The sequence below is a fragment of the Hyperoodon ampullatus genome, assembly GCF_949752795.1.
Source record: "Hyperoodon ampullatus genome assembly, chromosome: 1".
Taxonomy (NCBI): domain Eukaryota; kingdom Metazoa; phylum Chordata; class Mammalia; order Artiodactyla; family Ziphiidae; genus Hyperoodon; species Hyperoodon ampullatus.
Window position 1 is genome coordinate 124553973 of NC_136914.1, and position 25099 is coordinate 124579071.

At 46.5% G+C, this 25099-nt stretch overlaps 1 protein-coding gene across 1 annotated transcript in view; it reads left to right on the forward strand.

The window, feature by feature from the left end:
- Window positions 1-8301, forward strand: part of PCGF3 (polycomb group ring finger 3) — a 33946-nt gene extending 25645 nt beyond the window's left edge. The window contains exons 7-9 of the mRNA XM_079718772.1: window positions 293-430; window positions 7045-7125; window positions 7665-8301. Of these exons, the coding sequence (XP_079574898.1) occupies window positions 293-430; window positions 7045-7125; window positions 7665-7712 (267 nt within the window). The 3' untranslated portion in view covers window positions 7713-8301. The remainder of the gene's footprint in view (window positions 1-292; window positions 431-7044; window positions 7126-7664) is intronic.
- The last annotated feature ends 16798 nt before the right edge of the window (window positions 8302-25099 follow it).

Sequence of the window (25099 nt, forward strand, 5' to 3'; positions counted from 1 at the left end):
CATGCGGGATCTTCCCGGACCAGGGCACGAACCCGTGTCCCCTGCATCGGCAGGCGGACTCTCAATCACTGCGCCACCAGGGAAGCCCTAGTAAACAGATTTTAAGACAGTGTAAAATGATTAAAGTAAAATTCTTTTTCTACGGTGTTTAGGTCAAAACAGATTTATGATTTCAAAAAAGTCAGCATTCTTAGATTTAATGGAATCAGTAGATATCTAAGAAAGCCTCCAGTGAGTAGCCCAGTAGGGTCCCCCTTGATGAGCCTGCCCAGCTGTGTCCTTTCTCTTGAAGGTGAGCATCTGTCTGGAATGCAACAGCAGCAAACTGCGGGGCTTGAAACGGAAATGGATCCGCTGCTCAGCCCAGGCCACAGTCCTGCACCTAAAGAAGTTCATTGCCAAAAAACTCAACCTCTCGTCTTTCAATGAGGTAAATAGAAACTATAATGAGTCACTTCTTATTTGTAAAAGTGATACTTCTGAAGTTCTTTGGGTTTGTTTGCTTTTTACAGTCCTGTTTGGACATTTTCAATCAGAAAAAAAAATCTGAATTTGTTTTGCCTACCCCCAGAGGGTGATAGTAAATAGCGGTGAAGACAGTGGAGGCCCAGAGCCCACAAACACGGGAAGCCACTGTTAAGAGAAGAGGAAATGCCAAGGGGGCTGCAACAAGATATGTTAAATATTTTCTTTTTTTTTAAATTAATTAAGTTATTTGTTTATTTTTGGTTGTCTTGGGTCTTTGTTGCAGCGCGCGGGCTTCTCACCGCGGTGGCTCCTCTTGTTGCGGAGCATGGGCTCTAGGCACACGGGCTTCAGTAGTTGTGGCTCACGGGCTCTAGAGTGCAGGCTCAGTAGTTGTGGCGCAAGGGCTTAGTTGCTCTGCAGCATGTGGGATCTTCTCGGACCAGGGCTCGAACCCGTGTTCCCTTTATTGGCAGGCGGATTCTTAACCACTGCGCCACTAGGGAAGCCCAAGATATGTTAAATATTTTCACCACAAAGAGAATTTCTGTTCTTCAGTTTCACAAATGGATGGATGGGTGGATGGGGATGGATAGGACGGGTGGGTAGATAGAGAAGATACTTCCCAGTTCCGATAAGTGCTGAGAATAAAGTAAAACGTGTGCCCTAGTGGTGCAGAGTAGGGTGGTGCACAGAGGGGTGAGAGCACATCAGCTTAGGGGTCATTGGGGAACCCTCCCGAGGGCGTTCACTTCTGCTTAGACATAAACTGTCAGCAGGAGCTGGCTGTGTACCAGCAAGTGTCAAGAGGAGGCACTGGGGGGCCTTAAGCTGGGGGCTTGTGATGAGAACAGCCCTGAGACTGTGAGGCAGGTGGGCTGCTGGGGTTCCGAGACGGAAGCAGGAGTGGCCAGTTGAGGGGAGTCTGTGGCAGAAGTCCCAGGAGAGACAGGCCCCAGGACAGTGCGGTAAGGATGGAGAAACGAGACCGATTTCTGAGGTGGACTATAGAGAACAGTGGGTAGGACGTGGCCCCGCAAAGACATGTGTCCACAGCCAACCCCACAACCTGTAAGCGTGGTCTTTGCCAGAAAAAGGGTGTTTTCAGATATACTGAAGTTAAGGATCTTGAGATGAGATAATCCTGGATTATCTGGGCTGCCCCTAAATTCAGTGACATGTGCCCTCACAAAAGTGAGGCAGAGGGAAATTCGAGACACACACAGAGGAGAAGATGGTGTGAGGACAGAGACGAGAGGTTGGGGTGATGTGGCCACAAGCCAATGGATGCCTGGAGCCCCCGGAAGCTGGAAGAGGAAGGAAGGATCTTCCACTGGAGCCTCCAGACTGAGCACAGCCCGACCGGCACCTTGATTTTGAACTTCTGGCCTCCACATCTGTGAGAAAATAAGTACCTGTTGTTTTAAGCCACCAGGTTTGTGGTACATTGTCATACCTGCCATGGGAAACCAAAACAGATTTCAATACCAGGAAGTGGAGTGCTGCTGTAACAAATACCTAAAAATGTGGTGGTGCCTTCGGAATTGGGTAAGAGTTACAGGTTGGAAGAATTTTGAGAAACATGATTTTTAAAAACCCGAATTGCCTTGAAGAGACTGTCGATATGAATGTGGCCATTAAAGGTGACTCTGGGGACAGCCCAGAGGGAAGCGAGGAGCGTGGTGGAGAAAGCTCCCGTCACCTTTGAAGGCGCGTGTTGCACAAACAGAGTGTTGGTGGAAATAGGAGTATTAAAGATGCTACTGGCGAGAGCTCAGAAGGGAAAAAAGGAGCATAGTATTGGAAATGGGGAGAAAAGTGATTCTAGCTACACAGTGGCAGAAAACTGGCTGAGTTGTGTTCTGCGGTGTGTGGAAAACAGAACTTGGAAGTGATGAACATGGGTATTTAGCTGAGGACATTTTCAAGCAAAGTGCTGAAGACATGGTCTGGTTTCTTCTTGCTGCCTGTAATAAAATGTCAGAGGAGAGAGATGAATTCAGGAAGGAACTGCTAAGCAAAAAGGAACCAGCACTTGATGATTTGGAAAAGTCACAGCCTATCCAGATTGCAAAAAGATGGTAATATTAGGAGTTTGACTGTTAGAAAAACATGCTCTGGAGAGAAGGCCAAGTGTGTAGCTGTTCAGCCTTTTGCTAAAGGGATTAGTTGTTTGACTCACGGTGGCTCAGCCATCTCATGGGAGGAATAGAGAGGAGTTATCCAGGAAAGATCTGCAGAGCCTGGACTTCTGACACACATGGGAGACTCACAAGGTTTCTAAGAATGTGCTATGAGCAGAAACACCACCAACTCGTACTGAAGGGGACAGAGACAGGAAGAAATGAGAGAAGGCTATCAGACTTCCAAAATTCTGCACGCGGGAAATAGGCTGATAGAGCTGCTCAGCTGCCAAGGTGAGCTACCCCTAAAGAAAAAGGAAGAATGACTCCAAGGCAGAGCCTGGGTCCCAGAGGGTGAAGCCATCATGGGCCCAGAGAGCAGAACCTTGACCCACAGTGACGTGTTCTCAGGTCTTGAAACCTCATGGAATTTTCCCTGCTGGATTTCAAACTTTATTGAGACCAGTGATCCCTTATGCCTTCTAATGTGTCTCCCTTTTGGACTAGGAATATCTATCCTGCTCCAGCCTTGTATTTGGAAAGCAGATAATGTGTTTTCTAGTTTCGCAGATCCACAGCTGGAAAGGAATTTGTCCCAGGAGGCATCGTACCCAGAGTCTCACCCATACCTGATTTCCTGTGATTTAGAAGATAAGATCTGGGACTTTGAGCTGATGTTGTGTAGATGAGATTTGGGGATTTGGAGTTGATGCTGGAGTAGATTGGGTCTCTTGGAGATGTTGGGGTTAGGTGAACGTGTTTTGCATGTGGGATGGATGTGGATTTTGTTGGGTCAGAAGGCCGACTGTAGTATGTTAAGTGGTGTAGGTTAAGTGGTGACCCAGCCAAAAGATATGTCTACTTCTAACCCCCAGAACATGTGAATATGACTTTATTTGAAAAAAAGATTTTTGCAGACATGTAAAGAATCTTGGGATGAAGAGACCATTGTGTATTATCCAGGTGGGCCCTACATTCAATAACAAGTGTCCTTATAAGAGAAGGGCAGACACAAGTTGTCTCAATAGATTTAAAAAGATAGATATTATACAAAGTATCTTCTCAGACCACAATGGCATGTAGTTAGAAATCAATAACCAAAGGAAAACCGGAAAATTCACAGAATTGTGGAAATGAAACAACACAGTTTTAAACAACCAACGGATCAAAGAAGAAATCAAAGATTAGAAAATACTTAGAGAAGAATGAAAACAAAAACACAACATACCCAAACTAATGGGATACAGTGAAAGCAGTGCTAAGGGGGAGATTTATAGCTATAAACACTTACCTTAAAGACAAGGAAGATCTCAAATCAACAACCTAAATTTACAACTTAAGGAACTAGAAAAAGAAGAGTAAGCTAAACCCAAAGCTAGCAGAAGGAAGAGAATAATAAAGATTAGAACAGAAGTAAACAAAATAGGGAATAGAAAAACAATAGAGAAAATCAATGGTTCTTCAAAAAGGTCAGCAATGTTGACAGACTTCTAGCTAGATGAACTAAGAAAGAAGACTCAAATTATGTAATCTGAAATGGAAGTAGGGACATCACTACTGATTCTTCAGAAATAGATTATAAGAGAGCACTATGAACAATTGTATGCCAACAAATTGGTTAACCAAATGAAATGGACAAATACCTAGAAACACAAAGCCTATCAAGACTAAATCACAAAGACCTGGAAAATCTGAATAGACCTATAACTCATAAGAAGATTGAATCACTAATCAAAACTCTCCCAACAAAGAAAAGCCCTGGATCTGATGGCTTCACTGAATTCTACAAAACGTTTAAAGAATTAATACCCATCCTTCTCAAACTTTTCCAAAAGGTCGAAGAGGAGGGAGCACTTCCCAACTCATTTCATGAGGCCAGCATAACCCTGATAACAAAGCCAAATAAAGACACTACAAGAAAAGAAAACTAGGGCTTCCCTGGTGGCACAGTGGCTGAGAGTCCGCCTGCCAATGCAGGGGATACGGGTTCGTGCCCCGGTCCGGGAAGATCCCACGGAGCGGCTGGGCCCATGAGCCATGGCTGCTGAGCCTGCGCGTCTGGAGCCTGTGCTCTGCAACGGGAGAGGCCACAACAGTGAGAGGCCCGCATACCTCAAAAAAAAAAAAAACAAACTACAGACCAATATCCCATATGTACATTGATGCAAATATCCTCAACAAAATGCTAACAAACAGAATTCAGTATGTTAAAAGGTTTTACACACCATGCCCAAGTGGGATTTATTTCTGGAATGCAGGGATGGTTCAGCATATGAAAATTGATTAATATAATATGCCACATCAACAGAGTGAAGGAAAAACCACACGATCATCTCAATTGATGCAGAAAAAGCATTTGACAAAATTCAGTACCCTTTCATGATAAACACACTGAACAAACTAGAAAGAGTAGCCATATATGAAAGTAAAGTAAAATCCATACATGAAAAAAAACGTTATGAATATCATACTCAGTGGTGAAAAAGTAAAAGGTTTTTCTCTGAGATAAGGAACAGGCCAAGGAGCTCCACTTTTACCCTTTCTAGTCAACATAATACTGGGAATCCTAGCCAGAAAAATTAGACAAGAAAAAGAAATAAAACACACCCAAATTAGAAAAGAAGAATTTAAAACATTATCTCTGTTTGCAGATGATATGATTTTATATGTAGAAAACCCTAAAAATTCCACACACACAGACATGAAAAAAAACCTGTCAGAACTAATAAATTAATTCAGCAAGGTAGCAGAATACAAAGTCAATGGAAAAATCAGATGCATTAGCTCAGTACCAAAAAAACAAACAACCCAATCCAAAAATGGGCAGAAGACCTAAATAGACATTTCTCCAAAGATATACAGATTGCCAACAAACACATGAAAGAATGCTAAACATCACTAATCATTAGAGAAATGCAAATCAAAACTACAATGAGGTGTCACTTCACATCAGTCAGAATGGCCATCGTCAAAAAATCTACAAACAGTAAATGCTGGAGAGAGGGTGTGGAGAAAAGGGAACCCTCTTGCACTGTTGGTGGGAATGTAAATTGATGCAGCCACTATGGAGAACAGTATGGAGGTTCCTTAAAAAACTAAAAATAGAAGTACCATATGACCTAGCAGTCCCACTACTGGGCATATACCCTGAGAAAGCCATAATTCAAAAAGAGTCATGTACCACAATGTTCATTGCAGCACTATTTACAATAGCCAGGACATGGAAGCAACGTAAGTGTCCATCGACAGATGAATGGATAAAGAAGATGTGGCACATATATACAATGGAATATTATTCAGCCAGTAATATTGAGTTATTTGTAGTGAGGTGGATGGACCTAGAGTTTGTCATACAGAGTGAAGTAAGTCAGAAAGAGAAAAACAAATACCGTATGCTAACACATATATATGGAATCTTAAAAAAAAAATGGTTCTGATGAACCTAGGGGTGGGACAGGAATAAAGACACAGACGTAGAGAATGGACTTGAGGACACGGGGAGGGGGATGGGTAAGCTGGCACAAAGTGAGAGAGTGGCATGGACATATATACACTACCAAATGTAGAATAGATAGCTAGTGCGAAACAGTCGCATAGCACAGGGAGATAGATCAGCACTAAAAAGAAAAGAGCTATCAAACCATGAAAAGACTTGGAGGAACCTTCAATGCGTTTGACTGAGTGAAAGAAGCCAGTCTATAAGGTTACCCACTGTGTGCTCCAGTTCTATGACATTCTGGAAAAGGTAAACCTTTGGAGACAGTGAAAGGGTCACTGGTTGCTGGGGGTTGACGGGGAGGGATGAACGGGCAGAGCCGAGGATTTGTAGGGCAGGGAAACTACTCTGTGTGATGCTGTCATGGAGGACACACGTCGTCATACGTTTGTCCAGACCCCCAGAAGGCACAACGCGGAGCGTGAACCCTCATGTAAACTACAGGCTTTGGGTGGTGATGGGGGTCATTGGTTGTAATGAACGTTTTCATCGGGGATGTTGATGGTGGAGGAGGCTGTGAGGTGGGGGCAGGAGATACATGAGAACTCCACCTTCTGTGAAATTTTGCGCAAACCTAAAACCGCTCTAAAAAGTCTTTTAAAACTAAAAAGGAAAAAGTTGTCTGTGGAGCCCGTTACCTTTTTCCACTGAGGTGAAAGGGAAAAACCTGGCCAAGAGTGGACTGATGTTGGAGGACAGCGTGCTCTTTAGTGAAGGCAGTCTGGGCACCAAAGTGCCGTGACGGGGGCGCTGCCTTGTTGTGTGCGGACGGAGGCCCCCTGGTGCTCTGGGCCCTCTGCGGGGGGATGGGCCTTCCAGGCGCTGCTTCCCACCTGTGCTGCCCCAGACGGAGGGCAGGTGGCCCTTCGGCGACTGGCGTGACTGCTGCGGCACCAGAGGCCATGTGTCCTGAGCGCCGAGCCCTTGGCCCCGCTGACCGAGGTCTTGTTCTCCCGCCAGCTGGACATTTTATGCAACGAGGAGATCCTTGGCAAAGACCACACGCTCAAATTCGTCGTTGTCACAAGGTGGAGATTCAAGGTGAGACTTTGACATGATACGTTGTATGTGATTTTCAGAATCTGCTTGGAACAGCAGCTGCTTTTGTGGGCACATTTGTTTCCTGGAGCTTAGGAATAACGACCAGACCAGGCACGGGGTTGTCAGGGATGCAGCCGTTCTGAAGTCATCGGCCTCAGAGCTGTGTGGTCGGAGAAGGCATGGTCTCCAGGCCCTGACTCGCCCCACCCCTCCTGGTTGAGGTGACCGATGTCCTGGGAGGGAGTGGCCGCTGCAATCAGAGGACACGTCCCCTCGAGCTGCAGCGCCTCTCTGGAACAGGAGGCAGATGAGTGGGACCCCATCTTCAGGGGCTGCCTGAGAGCAGGGGAGAGACAGCCCGGCTGACACCCCCAGCTGGAGCCGAGGTCTGAGGGCGAGTGGGGCACAGAGAGAAAGGGCAGGAGCAGGTGTGGGAACCGGGCGTGGGGCTCACCCTCGGCAGCTGACGAGTGTAGGACCGTCGCCAGCCTGTCCCCTTGGGGTCACCGGCGCCGTCCCCTCACCCCCTTGTCTTGCAGAAAGCACCTCTCCTGCTGCACTACAGACCCAAGATGGACCTGCTGTGAGCCGCGGCACAGCAGAGACTCAGCCACCCGGGTGCCCCACGAGTATGCAGCCAGGCGGGGCCGCCAACGCGTAGGATGCTGCCCTGGGCACCGTTTGGACTGGATCCCGAACAGAGAATATTTATCACTTTTGTATGAGAATCACACTCGCCGAGGCGCTGCGGCACAGGGTTATGGACGTGACGCACCTCGCGGCCGGGACCACCTCTGCTCCAGCGGGAGGGTGTGGCGACGGCGTTCATCCCGACCCCGTGACCTTTGCTTGCTTTCCAGGTCTTGAAAATCTCGGTCACTTCCGTTCAGTTTATGAATTAGGTTTCACGATAAGCCCCCAAAATACTTGTACGTTTACTGAATCCTTCCTAAGTTATTGACAAAATGTCTTTTCACGGTGAATGACGATATTTATGTTGCCTTTAGCTTCCTGAAGACTTAGAAGATATATAAAAATTTAATTTAAAAGCATACCAAAAGAGGCTTCCATGAGTATCGTGAGTTAACCATGGTATTTCATTTTCCACGTTAGGGAACGTGAAGCCGAGGGCCGCCCTGACTACCGGGGGCCCATAGCCCGGCTGGGGGGCTGCACCCTGACCCCTATGCGGCTGCCCCACCCGGTCAGCAGGGCAGACCGGAAGACGACAGTTCGCAGAACGATTCTTGTTCTCAAAAATTGCATCTCTTAAATAGGGCACAAGTTGTTCAGTGCCGTCGTTTAACTTCCCACTTATCCTTTCCCATTTTTGTTTTGCTGAAGAGATTGATGGTGGTGGCGGGGGGCCTTTCCCGAGATGGCGCTCCCGTTAGCGGCGGGGCTGGTGCCCAGGCGGCGTGTCTCCACCAAAGCCCCAGGTGTGCAGACCCCGGGTCCCACCACGCCCGCCTTCAGAGGTAGGCACGTCACTGCTCTCGTGGAGCAGCTGGCACACTGGCCGCTGTTGGCGGGGACGCTAGAGCCACAGAGGGCGGGCGGGCGGGCCCCTGTGCGGCTGAAGCGGCTTTTCCAGTGACTTAATGACCTACAGCGCGGGCAGACGCAGCACACCCTCTGTTAGCCCTTTCTCCTCCCAAATGTTAATATTTTTGTGGAATTGGAGAATAAACTCTTTGCCAGCACATCCATTTTTGTTCCTTTAAGATAGTAGCTTGGAATGTGTAAAGACAGGAGCAAGGAGATGGGCCTTCTCCGGGTGGTAAGCTGGTCCCCGCTCCATGGCCGTCCCTGTCCACATCCGGTGGCTTCTGCCTGACCTTTGGGCTCCTCCCCACTCTGTCACCTCCTGCATCACCGGGGCCCTGGGGTCCTGGGGCTGCCTCATTTGGTAGGTGGTCCTGACGGTGGCTTGAGAGCTGGGTTTTCCATGAAGAACTTCACCTTGGTGACTAGAATTTTTCTTGAACTTGCTTTGGAAGTGGTGGTTGGGCTCATCGACATTCAAGTTTGTTTTTTTTTTCTGCTTCCTGTTTCATACTTATAAGTGTCAGAAGCAGCTCCTTAGTGATGGGAAAAACAAATTAACTCAGTCCAAGTGGTTTTAATATAAGGCCTTTCAAAAACATAAAACCAAGTTTTTCTTAGGAATTGGTCAAAATTCATCTCTTTATTTAAGCCTGTTATTCCCGGGACTGTTTGAATTATTCAGTTACCTGAGCTTGCTATTCATCCCGATCATTTTTTAGGGTTACTATTCAAGGGTTCAGTGAGTAGATGTGTATGACTAAGTATTACCTGTCTACCTCAAATACACATTTCTGCTGAAGCATTCTGTAAAACCGTGTGTTCTCAATGCAGTTGAAGTGTAACATTAGAATTTAGGTATTTTCCTGTGTGATGAAAGTAAGGAAGGATTAAACAGTATGAGCGTCCAAATTCAAATAAAATTAATTCACAGGTCAGATTAAAATGAACCTGGCTGTATAATCTCATAGTATATATTTGTAACTTTGCAGCTATCTTTGCAATCACTTGAATTTGCTATGGTGCTAAGTTGACGTACTTAATACACAGAGAGGTGGAGATGAGTCAGAGCTGGCGTCACCATCCCCAGTGGGCCCTGGCCACCTGCTGATACCGCGTTTGTATCCGTGTTACCCTGATGAAACCTCAGCAGCGGAAGTACCCATTTTTCTAAGATGTCCTCGTGCAGACCGTCTTCACCGCAGGCGATCTCTGTTCCCGCCACCTCTGGTCTGACCGCAGCCTTACGGGGGCGGAGCTGGGGCCTCGCGTCAGAGGGAAACTCTCTCGTGTCCGTTTAACATCAACGGCAGAATTTTATCTTTTCCAGCATGAAAGCCAGGATCAGTTAGTGATTGGATCCTATTAAGTTTTTTGTTGTTGTTTTTTTAACAGATGGAGTTACTGTGAAGTAGTTTTCACAACTATTTATGCTGGTAAAACAAACGCTGTCAGTTACCGAATGGCACCCTCAGCAACAGCGTGGGCTCGTCAGCAGCACAGGGTCTCACTAGGTACAGGTGTCATGAAAATAGAAGATTCAGATAGAATATATAATATTGAATTTAAGATTTGGGGGGTTAAAAAGAAGAAAACTTAACTTTATAAAATTATTTATTCTATTTTAAGCCTTCTATCATATTTTCCCATCCAATTGTTTGGTTTCAGTGGTCCAGCTTTATTTACAGGCATATAAGATAAAATTGTGAGGTGTTTTGCAAGCTTCTTCTTTTTACTTTGAGTAGCTTTTGATTTGTGTGTTTTGTGTCACGTGGATGAGGAGCAGTTTATGCTTCTGTGCAATAGGCTCCAGCGTGCGTTCACTAGACTTAGGTTGAATTGTCCGCAGCATCTGTTCTGCTGAATTGAGGCAGTGTAGGCGGACTCTCAGAACGTGTACGTTCAGCTCTTTGGTTTTCCTTTTCCGTCATTGTTCTCATGAAAACACTGTTGCTGGGAATGTGCGTGGGCCTGTGCAAGGGGCCTCGGCCATCGGTAAGAGTGAGTGACCGGCCAGCGGCCGCAAGTTGACATGTGGCCTAGACTGGCCTCGTGCCTCAGACCCCACGTGCTGGTGGCCCAGGACGCACCCCTGTGTCGACCACAGATGTGACGGTGCTACTTTCCCAGGCTCCTGAGCCCACCAGGGCGTGCGGCCTTGATGCCTCCTCATGGCATTTGAGGTCTTTAGAAATTCGTTTGTTTTTTCTTCAAAGCCCACAGGAAGGATTTTACAGTGATTTTGAAGTGTGTCATTGGATTGAATATTATGGGAACAAGCCAGCTGATTTCTACTTTGTATGTGAATATTTGATGTGCTCTCAAAACATTGAAAACACATTTAGTGCAGATAAATTACAAAAAGTTCAGTTTCTCTGTTTCCTCAGGAAATCATTTACACTCCAGCACATCACATGTGACCTTAGCGTGATAAACCAATGTGTTTCTCTGCCTTGGTATTTAAACAAACTAAATAGGTTGGGATAAGTCGGTTAGAAAACGATTCAAGCGACACCGCAGTCATCACTGAGATTCTGTCCCTTCCTGGGGACTGCCGGGCCCCTCACCAGCTCACATGGTCTCCGCGTCCATGGCTGCATCTGAAGGGGGCCTGAAGTTTACGTGTCCCCTAGAACGTGTGTAGCATTAGCGTAAATGTCTATTTCAACAGCTTCATTGGGTGCAAGAAAACCATTTTTCCCGTATGATGCAGCGTTCAGGGGCGAGAGCCCTTGCCGACCCTGGCATCCCGCATGGAGATTGGGGGCTCTGGGGGATTGTGGAGGTGACGCTGCAGACACATGTTTTTGACTGTTTAGTTTGGAAGTTTACATTTTTTATGCTTTGTGTTGGTGTGTAATTTTTTGTACTCTTGGTGGCTAGTTTTTATCTAAAATCTTTTTTGGAATATTGCTTAACTGTTTTGATTTTATGATAGTGAAGCTTGTATTCAGTGTTTTGCCAATTGATATTATATGCTTGTAATAAAAGCAAAAGGAAAACCTACCTAGTTCTCTGAGGCTGGACATTTGTTACCTAAGATGTTTGTAAGAGCGTGAGATAGGTGCCCTGGTAGGGTGGTACAGTGTAATGAAGAGTGCCGTGGGTATTGGTGAGGGCGCATACACGCCACACCAGGCCCTCCCCTCCCACCCCAGCCTGGACCCTCACAGGTTAATGACTCTGCCCCACATGGCATTTGTGACTGTGACCCTGGATGCAGAACTTCATTAAGCTGGTCCCGTGTTGGCACGAGAGGTTTGATGGGAACTCTGGGAGCCCACACTCATCTGTTTGCTTGGAGAGAGAACTGTCTTGGCTTTGCAGCTGTGTGTGCCAGGGAACCTGTGTTAAAGAAAACCTGTGATTCCCCTGAGCGGTGGACTGCCGGTTGGAGTTGCACCCTCTCTTGGCGTGTTGGGACCCGTGTGCATACACATTTCTCGTGAGGGTGCCCTCTGCCTCCCTTCTGTTCTGTCCAGGCCTTGATGGGGGGCGGTGAGTGATGCCCTCCTACACGGGAGGTTCTAAGACTCATCTCTTCCAGGAACACCCTCACACACACACCAGAATAATTTTAATCTCGGCACTGGGGCCCTGTCAAGTTGACACATGCGATCAGCTATCGCAGACAATTTACTATATCCAAAACTTTTAATTTTTAAAGGTTAAGTAATTTACAGCAATCTTGAAAATCTGAGGAAACTAGAATTGAAAAAAAGGGAGAACATGTTGACCAAAATCATGCTCTTGTGGGTTTCAGATCATTAAACTTTAAAGATAAATTTAGTCTTAAGAAACTAATTTTACCTATTTTACTTATTTTTGGTAAGTCGTTTACTCCACCTAACGAATGTCAAGATGCCGAAGCCACTTGTAAATGTCCATGTTCACCAAGGCGCTGGGTGAACTGCAGAGATGGCAGGAAGCAGGCTTCATCAGGTCCCATTCGCTGGGCTCCACATGGGCAACGAGCCGGGGCCCCAGATGCCAGGAAAAGGCGACTCCAGGAAAGAGTGAGAAGGAGATTAGCCAGGCCCAAGTCTCTCCTGCCCCCCAGCCGCTGAGCCTGGGAGGACGGGCTGCGAGGGACAGTTGGCTGCGCCCGCCTGTAGCTCTCACAGGAGATTTGCTTCCTCAGCGAGACTCCATTTGCATGAAACATGCAAGTCCCGCTTTAACCAGCAGCGCTGTTACAGATATGATCCTGCATCCCCTGCCATGAGACAGAGGCTTTGGAGGCCACAGGAAAGGAGCACACAGCGCACACAGCCAGGGGCCTCTGCCATACCTGCTGCCTGGCTGAGGATAAATGTCTCCCTTTGACTTTTGGTTCTTACGGATAAAACCCCCAGTGGGGCCAGCAGTCCTCGTTGGGGCAGCTGTGGCCAGGCCCGGTGGATGGGGCCCTCCTGCTAGGTCGGTAACCTCGCAGTGCCCACTCCCAGTTGCGCTGGAGTGCAGCCGTGCTCCTGTAAGTTACAGCCTCCTGCAGGGTGCACAGGCAACCCCTCCATCCAGGTGGCAGGCAACACCCCATGCATTTGGTGTGTTTTGGTTTTACGTGGCAGGTGGCCATGAGATGCTTCCCCAGTGCCTGAGGCCTGTCAGTCTCAAACACCAGCAGGCTGACGTGTCCATCGGACTCTTGTTGCAGCCTGATTGTCTCTGGATTTTATTTGAATGTGAAAATATAAATCATTTGACAATGAATCCTGTGGGGTTTTTTGTTTTTAATGTGTATTGGGTACTATAATAACAAAGTTGCTTCTTCAGGAACATTTTTAGTCAAAAATCTTTTGAGGCATGAACAGATCGGGCCTTTGTAACAAACAGACCAAGTATGAAAATGCACCAACTAAGTACGTATTCTTGTTGGTGGGAAATGGCTTTTTCCACTAACATCTCAGGAAGCACAAAGCAGGCATTGATTCCAGCTCGGTCCTGGGAGGCGTTTCTGGTGATTCTACTGTTTACAGGCTGTTGTCTGTAGGACCCCAGGGCTTGGGTGGGGAGGTCCTGGGACCCCAGGGCTCTGGAGGGAGGGTGTGGTCCCAGGACCCCAGGGCTCTGGAGGGAGGGTGTGGTCCTGGGACCCCAGGGCTCTGGAGAGAGATGGGGAATGGTCCCAGGACAGCCAGGGCTCCTGAGGGTCAGGAGTCCCCGGGATCCACACTTCTCTTCCTGGCCCTGCGTGGTGCTTTGGCTGTGCAGGTGTTACAGGTGTTACTCCCCCTGCCCCTCAGCTGTCTCTGACCCCACACCCAGGGTGGCGGGAGGGGCCCGGAGCCCCATCTCCCACGAACGCAGCCAACACGGATCGAAATACTGCCTGATGGAGCTGCGGCTGGTTTGGTCCGCCTGCTCCCTCAACGCCCGGGTTGGCCCCTGTGAGGGTTCCTTTTGGGGGCTTGCTTAGTGACGCTCCCAAGGGTGAAGTGGGGCCCCCGGGGACCTGCCAGAATCGCAGGGTGTGTGTTCTGTTTGTCGTCCAGCGTGGAAAGCGCTTCCTTGCACTGTGTCAGTGTTGCCTTTTCACCCATGATGCTCGTGCGCTCAGACCCCCTTCAGGACCTTGCACAGGGGCTTCCGGGTTTTCCTCCCACAGGTCTCACGTATTCCTAGTTTGGCTTATTTCTTGTATTTCCTCAGGGAGGCGGGGCACCTGCTTATGTGGAATGGAGAAGACACTGGTGTTTGTACCGAATCTACTGGTTCCGAGAGTGGCGGGTGGTGTCCTGGATGCCCACCCAGGCAGCGGTGTCACAGCAAACACATGGACCCCTTTGCTCCTCTGCGGGCTGCATCTGCACGGCTGCATCTCGAAGAATATTGGCAGTGAAGGAAGCTTGCTGTGCGTTCCGACTTGAGTGGGAAGACTCTTAACGTCTCCATTTAAGCACAGTTGTGGAGTTTTGATAAATACCATTGACTAAGTCGAGAAATTTCCTTCTGTTAAAGCTCACTAGACATTTTAGTCTAGAAAGTGTAATTTCCATTTTTTGAATTACAAATTTTAAGTAAAAAAAATTTTTAAGTAACCTTTCTGTTTTGTTTTTGGATTTTTAACACATACACAGGTTCGTGCAACCACCACTAGAGTCAGGACACAGAACGGCTCCATCATCCCAAAGACCTCCTGAGCGCCAGTCCTTTCCTGCCACCACCCCCCTGGCAGCCACTGCTCTCTGGCATTGTAATCCTGCCTTTACCAAGGCCAAGGCGGTTCCAGCTCCCGCTCAGGTCCCCACAAAAGCTCCCGAGTAGAGACCTTTATCTGCCCACGTGAGGACAGAAGGACTAGTGTGACCCCTGGGCTGCTGTCTGCATGGGGCTGGTGTCCTGTGCTATTTGTACAAATAAACCTGAGGCAGGATCTGTCAAAAAAAAAATGTCGTGTAAGTAGACTTGTACACGTCACCTTTGAGACTGGATTCCTTGACTCAGCATACTGCCTTTGAGATCCATCCGAGTGGCCCAATAGTTCATACTTCCTGGCACGTGGATGGACCACGGTTTGCCAGTTCACCTGGTGAAAGGCTTTTGCATTTTCAATTTTTGATGACTGTGAACCTCATGTACAGGTTTGCATGTGGACATAAGGTTTGTTTCTCTACAAAGTAGGATTTCTGGGTCGTATGGTGAGTGAATGTTTAAGAAACTGCTGAACAGGATTTCCCTGGTGGTCCAGTGGTTAAAATCCGCCTTCCAATGCAGCGGGCACGGGTTCTATCCCTGGTTGGAGAACTAAGATCCCACATGCCCTGTGTTGTGGCCAAAAAAAAGAAAAAGAGAAAAGAAACCTCTGAGCAACAGTTTCCAGACTGGCTGCCCGACTTTGCATTTCCAACTGCAAGGCCTGAGCCATTCCAGGCACCCCACATCCCAAACTGCCAGTGTTGTCTTTGATTTTAGATGGTTTTTTTTGGTGTGTAGTGGTAGGTCATTGTGGTTTGAATTTGCAGTTCCCTAATGGCTTTGATGTTGATCATCTTTTCATGTGCTTATCTGTCATTATATCATCTTTGGTGGAGTGTCTATTCATGTCTTTTGCCTACTTTTTAACTGAGTTATTTTCTTACTGAGTTTTGAGAGTTTTTATATATTCTGGATACAAGTCCTAAGTTTGATATGTGATTTGCAAATATTTCTCCCAGTATTTATCTTGTGTTTTCATTTTCTTTACACTGCCTTTGGCAGAGCAAATGTTTTTAATTTTGATGAAGTCCAATTGATTTCTTCGTTTATGAATTATTTTATGGATTATGCTCTTGGTATCACGTCTAAGAACTCTTTGACAAAGGCCAGGTCATGAAGGTATTTTTCTGTTTTCTTACAAACATTTCATAGTTCTGTGTCTTACACTGATGTGTGATTCATTTTGAATTAATTGTAAGATGTGAGGCTTCAGTTGAGGTTCGATTATTTGCATGTGGACAATCAACCGATCAACTTTTCATCACCGTTGAAAAGGCTGTCCTTTCTCCACTGGATTCACTTGCACTGTTGTCAAAGGTCAAATGGCCATATTTATGTGGATCTGTTTCTGGACTCCTTACCATTAATTTCTGATCATTGACGGTGTATTTGTCCTTTGCTGATACGATACTGTTTGGATTGTTGTTGCTTTATGGAAAGCATTCAAATTGAGTAGAGTGATTTATCCAACTTTGTTCTTCTTTGTAAAAATTATTTTAGCTATCCTGGCTCATTTACCCTGCCATATAAATTTTACACTCTTCTTATCTATATCTAAAAAATGTTCTGCTGGGAGTTTTGGAATTGTGTTAATTCTGTAGATCACTTTGTGGGAGATTGACATCTTGACTATGTTGGTAACCGAACAGGACCCTGGGCGGCCTTCCCGGGCCAAACATCCCCCACCATGTCCTCCACCTGCCTCTTGTTTGTAGAAAACCTTTAGCCTCCTAGGCCTTCCCTGAGTTCCAAAGAATACATTTAATCAGGGAAGTGAGAAAATGCAGAAACAAAGGAAAGCAGTCAAGCAAGACAAAATAATAATAGTTTAGCCATTAAATAGTCAAGGACCTTTAGTTCCTCCTCGAGGGCTATAGATACTATTCTGAGCCATATTCTTGAGCTGTTTTGCAGATTCTGAAACCCCCCACCAGGTGGAAGAATTTAACTGTATGCTGCCCACAAACACATAGACTCGAGACTGGCTGAAACCAGAAGGTTGATGATGTTGACTCCTAATTACCTCACCACCAACCAATCAGAAGAATGTCCACAAGCTGATCACACACCCCACGACCCCCCTCCCTCACCCTGTCTTTAAAACCCTTTCCCTGAAAGCCATCGGGGAGTTTGGGTCTTTTGAGCACTAGCTGCCCTGGACTCCTTGCTTGATGCCTGCAATAAATGCTGCACTTTCCTTCACCACAACCCAGTGTCAGAAGATTGGCATTACTGTGTGCTGGTGAGTGGACCCAAGTTTGGTTCAATAACATGTTGAGTCTTTCAGTCTATGAGCATGTTATGTCTCTTCATTTATGTAGGTCTTCTTTCATGTCTTTTATCAGGATTTTGTGCATACAGATCCTGTGCATGTTTGGTTAGATTTATACCTAAGTCTCTCTGTCTGCTTTTCTCTCTCTCTCTCTCTCTCTTTCTGACTCTCTCTCTCCCTCACACATGCATTCTTTCTTTCAAGGCTGCTGTTTTTTTCAATTGCAGTTTTCAATATTTTATTGCTTTTTATTGCCTGTACATAGTAATAGGATTGATTTTTGTGTGTTATCCTGTGACCATATTGTTTTAGATTAGTCTGGGATTTTCTACGTAGACAGTCATGTAGTCTGTGAATAGGAAAAGTTTTGTATCTCCTTTTCCAATCTATATTACCTTTATTTCCTTTTCTTGCCTTATTGCACTGGCTGGATCCTCCAACAATGAGTAGGAGTGGTGAGAGAGGACATCTTTACCTTGTTTCTTAGGGGGAAATCATTCAGTATTTCAACGTTTAGTGTTACACAATTACACAATTCTATACATCACAATTCATAGAATTGTATACTAAAGGAAAAAGGTCTTAGTGTATCATAATTTTAAAAATAAATTTAAAAAACAGCAACTACCATCAGTAAACAATTAGAATTTGAAATTAAAAACACAATACCATTTACGTTAGTACCAAAAAGAAATTAAATACGTAGGTGTAAATCTAACTAAATATGTATAAGATCTGCATAAGGAACTATAAAGTTCTGATGTAAGAAATCAAAGATCTAAATAGATGGAGACAGATTCCATGTTCATGGGTAGGAAGACTTAATACTGTCAAAATGTCAGTTCTTCCCAAATGGATTTATAGGTTCCATGTAGTCCCAATTAAAATCCCAGCAAGTTATCTTGCTGATATTGACAAACTCATTCTGAGGTTTATATGGAGAGGCAAAGACCCACAAAAGTCAACACAATATTGAAAGAAAAGAACAAAGTTGGAGGATTCACACTACCCTACTTCAAGACCTACTATAAAGCTACAATAACCAAGACAGTGTGGTATCAGTGAAAAAAGAGACAAACAGATCAGTGAAACAATAGACCAGAAACAGACCCATGCAAATATAGTCAACTGTTGACAAAGGAGCAAAGGCAATTCAATGGAGAAAAGGTAGTCTTTCCAACAAATGGTGCTGGAGCAACTGGACACTGATATGCCAAAAAAAAAAAAAAAAAAAGTGAGAGAAAAAAGAAACGAAACAGAGAATTTAAGCCCTTCACAGTAATTAACTTGAAATGCATCATAGCCCTACATGTAAAATTAAAAACTATAAAATTCCTAAAAAATAACATGAGAAAATCTAGATAATCCTGGATTTGGCAGCAGCTTCTTAGATACAACACCAAAAAGCATGAAAGAAAAAACTCGTAAGTTGATCTTCATTAAAATTAACAACTTATGCTTTGTGAAAGATCCCATTAAGAGAATAAAAAGACGAGCCTCAGACTGGCAGAAAATCTTTGCAAAGCACAAAACACAACACATCTGATAAAGGATTGTTATCTAAAATATACAAGGAACTCTTAAAACTCAACAATAAGAAAGCAACTCAAAAAATTGGCAAAAATCCTAACAGACACATCACAAAAAACTATATACAAATGGCAAATAAGCATGTGAATAGACACTCAAAATCATATGTCATTTGAGAATTGCAAATTAAAATAATAATGAGACACCTATTAGAATGTCCAAAATCCAGGACACTGACAACACCGAATGCTGGTGAGGTTGTGGAGCAACAGGAACTCTCATCACTGCTGGTGGGAACGCCGAATGGTGCAGCCACGTTGGAAGATAGTTTGGTGGTTTCTCACAAAACTAAACATACTCTCACCATACAACCCAGCAGTCGGGCTCCTTGGTATTTTTACCCAGATGAGCTGAAAACTTTCATCCACACAAACTTCACAAATGTTTATAGCAGCTTTATTCATAGGTACCAAAACACAGAAACAACCAAGGTGTCCTTCAGAAGGTGAATGGATAAATAAACTGTGGTCCATCCAGACAGTGGAATATTATTCAGTGCTATAAAGAAATGAGCTTTCAACCCATGAAAAGACAAAGAGGAACCTTAAATGCATATGACTGAGTGAAAGAGGCCAATCTGAAAATGCTACCTACTGTATGATTCCAGCTATATGAAACTCTAGGAAAGGCGACACTATGGATACAGTAAAAAAGATCAGTGATTGGAAGGATTTGGAAGGAGGGATGAATAGGGGGAGCACAGAGGAATTTTAGGGCAGTGAAACTATTTTATATGATAATAGTGGACATGTGTCATTATGCGTTTGTCAAAACCTGTAGAATGTACAACACAAAGAATGAACCCTAATGTAAACTATGGACTTTAGTTAATAACAGTGTATCAACATAGGTTCACTGCTGTAACAAATGTACCACACTAATGCAAGATAAAAATAATAGGGGAAACTGGAGGGGACCTGAGGGGATGTATGGAAATTCTCTGTACTTGCCACTCAATTTTTTTGTAACTCTAAAACTGCTCCAAAAAAATAAAGTCTATTAAGTTTTTAAATAGACAGCAACTGAATTTTTATTGAAATATAGTTAATTTACAATGTGTTGGTTTCAAGTGTATAGCAAAGTGATTCAGATATATAGGTATATCCTTTTTCAGATTATTTTCCATTACAGGTTATTACAAGATATTGAATATAGTTCCGTGTGCTATACAGTAGGTCCTTGTTGCTTATCTATTTTATATGTAGTATTGTGTATCTGTTAATCCTAAACTCCTAATTTATCCCTCCCCTCCTTTCCCTTTGGTAACCATAAGTTTGTTTTCTATGTCTGAGAGTCTGTTTTGTAAATAAGTTCATTTGTATCATTTTTGTAGATTCCACATATAAGTGATATCATAGGATATTTGTCTCTCTCTGTCTGACTTACCTCACCTAGTATGATCATCTCTAGGTCTATCCATGTTTCTGAAAATGGCATTATTTTATTTTATTTTATAGCTGAGTACATTACATTGTGTGTGTGTGTGTGTGTGCGTGTGTATCACATCTTCTTTATCCATTCATCTGTCGATGGACACTTAGGTTGTTTCCATGCCTTGCCTATTGTAAATAGTGCTGCTATGAACATTAGGGTGCATGAACCTTTCCCATTTAAAAAAATCTTTATTGGAGTATAATTGCTTCACAATACTGTGTTAGTTTCTGTTGTACACCAAAGTGAATCAGCCATATGCATACATATGTCCCCATATCTGCTCCCTCTTGAGCCTCCCTCCCACCCTCCCTATCCCACCCCTCTAGGTGGTCACAGAGCACCGAGCTGATCTCCCTGTGCTATGCGGCTGCTTCCCACTAGCTATCTATTTTACATTTGGTAGTATATATATGTCGATGCCACTCTCAATTTGCCCCAGCTTCCCCCTCCCACCCTGTGTCCTCCAGTCCATTCTCTATGTCTACTTTATTCCTGTCCTGCAACTAGGTTCATCAGTACCATTTTTTTTTTAGAGAGGCACATGAAAAGATGCTCAACATCACTAATTACTAGAGAAATGCAAATCAAAACTACAATGAGGTATCACCTCACGCCAGTCAGAATGGCTATTGTCAAAAAATCTAGAAACAATAAATGCTGGAGAGGGTGTGGAGAAAAGGGAACCCTCCTGCACTGTTGGTGGGAATGTAAATTGATACAGCCACTATGGAGAACAGTATGGAGTTTCCTTAAAAAACTAAAAATAGAAGTACCATATGACCGAATTTTTTTTAATGGACAAAAGATTTGATCAGAGACTTCTCAAAGGAAGATAGACAATGGCCAACAGGCACATGAGAAGTGCCCACCGTGAGCTTCAGGCAAGCAAGTTAAAGCCAAGATGAGACACCATTACACACCCACCAAAACGACTAAAACTTTAGACTGTTACAGACTGAATGTTTGTGTCACCCCCAGATTCATGAGTTGAAATCCTAAACACCAGTGTGATGATGTTAGGAGGTGGGGCCTTTCGGAGGCGATTCAATTGTGGATGGGATTAGTGTCCTTTTAGAAGAGCCCCCGTCCACCCTTCTGTCACATGAGGACACAGGGAGAAGTTGCCCTCACCAGACACCGAATCTGCTGGCACTTCGATCTCGGAATTCCAGCCTCCAGAACCGTGAGAAGTAACTGTGTGTTGTTAAAGCTCCCGGTCTGCAGTGCTTTTTGAAAGCAGCTCGAACGGACTGAGAGGCTGACAGGCCAGTTGACGAAGACGTGGGACTGGTTCTCCAGGCATTGCTGGCTCCACTGACCGCCCCCAGAACAGCTCGGGTGTTTCTTCTCAGTTGGACCGGACCTGCCCACAGCCCAGCACTGCCACTCATGGGAATTTACCAAAGAGAAGCAGAGGCGGACGTCCATAAAGGGGTTCTGCTGCAACTCTTTACGACTGAAGTGCACACGACGCCATGGTCATCCGTGGGGACACAGCGAGCATGGGGCCTCCACACGCCCGGCTCCGCCAGGTGGGCACACCTTGCCTCCAAGACACGCGGCAGTGCTGGAATCTACCACACGATCCCACTCATGTCCGGGTGAGGAACAGACAAACCAAGAGCTGGTGGTGGGAAGAAGCCCAGCAGTTGCTTCTGTCAGGGAGGATTGCGGCTGTGTGGGAAGGGGCATGGGGGAACTTTCTGGGGTGATGGACAGATCCTGCATCTTAACCAGAGGAACAGGTAACCTAGAGTTTGTCAAAAATCATTAAACTGTGCACTTAAGGTCTGTGCATATTTCTGTATGTGAATTCTTCCACGATTTAAAAAAAGAACACAAAAGGAGACGTTGGTGTCTGCGGCTCCTGGATCCCTGGGGTTTTCTCCACCCTCTCAAGCTTCCGTGCCCTGTTCTTCCCGCCTTGATGCCACGGGTCAGTGGGATGTCCTGCAGGGTGTCCAGGGGACCTGGACACTCTTCAGACAACATGGCCACCAGGAGGAGGGTCCGCGCTGAGTGCACACTGCTGGCTGTTACAGGGAGTGCAGGCTGCCCACCCCGAGACACACTGACCAACGGCTGCGCAGCCAGTGCGGGGGCCTCGCTGACCCCTGGGGAGGAGGCCTCCTCCAGCACGGCGGCCGCTCAGCTTAAACTGTTGGTGCCTCCGGCACCAGTAAGGTCACAGGCTTGGTGAGGGTCCGGTGAAGTAAAGGGGCGTTGGGGACCACCGGCCGCATCATTCTGGAATCTGTTCTGGAATCCGCACCCTGCAGCTTGGGGTTGGGAGGGCCCCTCGCGGTGTTTGCTGGGGGCAGCTGCAGTGTCTCCATCCCATCCACGGAAGGGCACTGGTTTTCTCCACACTGCACTTTAGGACCAGCTCCAGAGTCCTTGCTGGGACTCAAATCTCAGCGCCGCAGGAGAGCACCCGCCTTGTGCCCTGCCCGCTGCCAGGCACCCTCGGACCCAGATGGCAGAGCTCGGGGTCCTGTGGCCCTGCCCCTCCAACCTAGCCCAGTCTGGCTGAGGCAGGACCCTACTCTCTGGGCAGCAGCTGCAAGAGGAGGGTGACAGCTTGAGGGGAGGTTGCCCTTCACACTCTGGCCTCCAAGGGAATGGGGTTCAAGATGGCCCCGGGCTCCCTCCAGGCACTTCCACCCAGTGAGCTTCGTCCCCAGCAAGGCCCAACTCAGCACGGGAGAACTGGTGGCCTGCCACCGTCATAGCCCTGTCCTGGGCAGCTGTAGCCGGACAAACAGGGTCTCTGGATAGGCTGCCCGAGGCCCCTTGAGTCAGGGTGTCAATGCCCTTTAGGATCCTGGTGGCACCAACAGTGACCAGCTGCCTTGCATCCTTGCCGTGGCTGTTATGGCCTTGGTGCTGGGCACATCACTAGGTGACAGGTGTGGTCACTGGGTGTAACCCTCCCCACTGGCCAAAAGCCACCCCTTCTGATCTCATCCTGAGGGCCTGCTTTCTCAGTCCACTTTTGGTGTGGACAGTTCACCCAGAAGTCATCGCCCTGGCCGTGTTTAGCAATCACAGTGTCACCCGCTAGCCCTCTCCCCTCCAGATAAGATGTACTGAGAAGCCCCATCACAGAAAGTCCCCCAGTTCCTGACAGCACCTGAGCCAGGACGAAGCCCGCTTCCTCAAACTCTCCACCCAAATCACCCACCGTCCCCCAAATCCTAGAGGTCCCTTCTCACCGAAACGCTCATCGTGTGTTTTCTCTCCCTAACTTGTTCTGCTGCAGGGCACTGCTGGAGGATTTTGGCTGCAGGACGTTGGCACAGAAGAGGCTGCTTCTTGAGCCAGCCTCATGGTGACCAAAGGTTACTCCTGTGGGGGGAGCTTGGGACTTGGGGGACACATGTGCCTTGGAGATGTTCCCTGTCTGGTTCCAGGTGGAAGGAGCTGGGGTAGCTCACCCGCATCCCCCCGCCACCCCCCAGCCGGTGCTACAGTGTCAGCTCCCTGGGACTTCTGGCTGCACACAAAGGCGGAGCCGCCGTCTGGAAAAAGGTGTCAGACGAAGCAGCAGATGCGGGCAGCTGGGAGGTGACCAGAGTGACCAGCAGAGATTCCCGGGACACAGGCGGCCACCCCGTCAGCTGCTCTGATGGCTGATGTAACTGGATATATTGGGACTTGGATTTGCCACCTTTTTTGTACTTTCTACTTGCTTCTCTCCCCACCTTGTTTCTATCGTTATTAATCAAGGTTTTTTCCATTTATTCTTCTACAAGTTGGTGAGTTAAATATACATATTTATATTCTATTCTTTCAGTTTTCTAACCAATTTATAATGACATACTAAAAACACAACAATCTATTTTTATGTCTTCTCTGTCCTATGGATAATTTAGAAGTTTAATTTCCAAACATGGGGTTTCTGAATCTCTCTTTGTTGTTAATCTCTAGACTAGCTGCCCTGAGGCTAGACCACATGTTTGGGTTTTGGGGGTTTTTTTTTTTCATTTTGCCATGCTGAGCGGCTTGTGGGATCTTAATTGCCCGACCAAAGATTGAACCCGGGCCGCCGGCAGTGAAAGCGTGGAGTCCTAACCACTGGACCACCAGGGAATTCCCCCATGTGTTCTGCTTTATGCCAGTTCCATGATTTGTTGGGACTAGCTTTATGGCCCGGTCAGCAGTTAATTTTTGTAAATATTCATGGAACTTGAAAAGAGTATGTATTTTTCTGTAGTTTTCAGTTGAGTGCAAAGTTCTATGTATGTTCAAGATGCCGTTTGCTAATTGCACTCTGAATCTTCTGTATCTCTTCCTGATTTCAGCTGCTTGTTCTGTGTTCTATTTGTTACTGAAGGGATGTGTGAAGTGCTTTCCTACAGAACTTGATGGTGATTGAATTCACGTTCTTACGTTGTGTTTCCTGAGTTATTTTTCTTCGAGGGGAGGCCCGGGTGGCCGCTTGTTTGTAGCCTGGCTGCTCCTGGCCCTGCGGGCTCCCCCCGTTTTGCTCCTGCTGGGCCGGCTCTGTCGGGAATTGGGTTCCAGCTTAGATGCAGGCGAGGTTCTGCTCTCTCCCCGTCTCTGAGGCCGGTTTGCTTTTCCATCTGCGTTGGGAAGGAGGGCTGCTGGGCTTTCAAGGACCCTGCACACCTCAGTGGCCTGAGAGGTTGGCAGGGGCCAGGCCGATCAGGCAAACCTGTGCTGGACCAGGACAGCGTCAGGCCACCTGGCCTGGTTCACCCCACGGGGCAGGGCTGGGGGGCGTCATCCAGAGCTGGGAAGGAGCCAGGACTGCCCTGTGGCTTCAGGCTGTGCGGGTGCATGAACTGGCTCGGGGCTGAACCCGCGCTTCCCTCTCCTGGGTCGGTCTTTCATTCAGGGGCTGGTTTTAAATGTTAACTGAATTGGATTATGCCTTTTTCAGTAAACTTTTAGAACAGTTTTAGATTTACA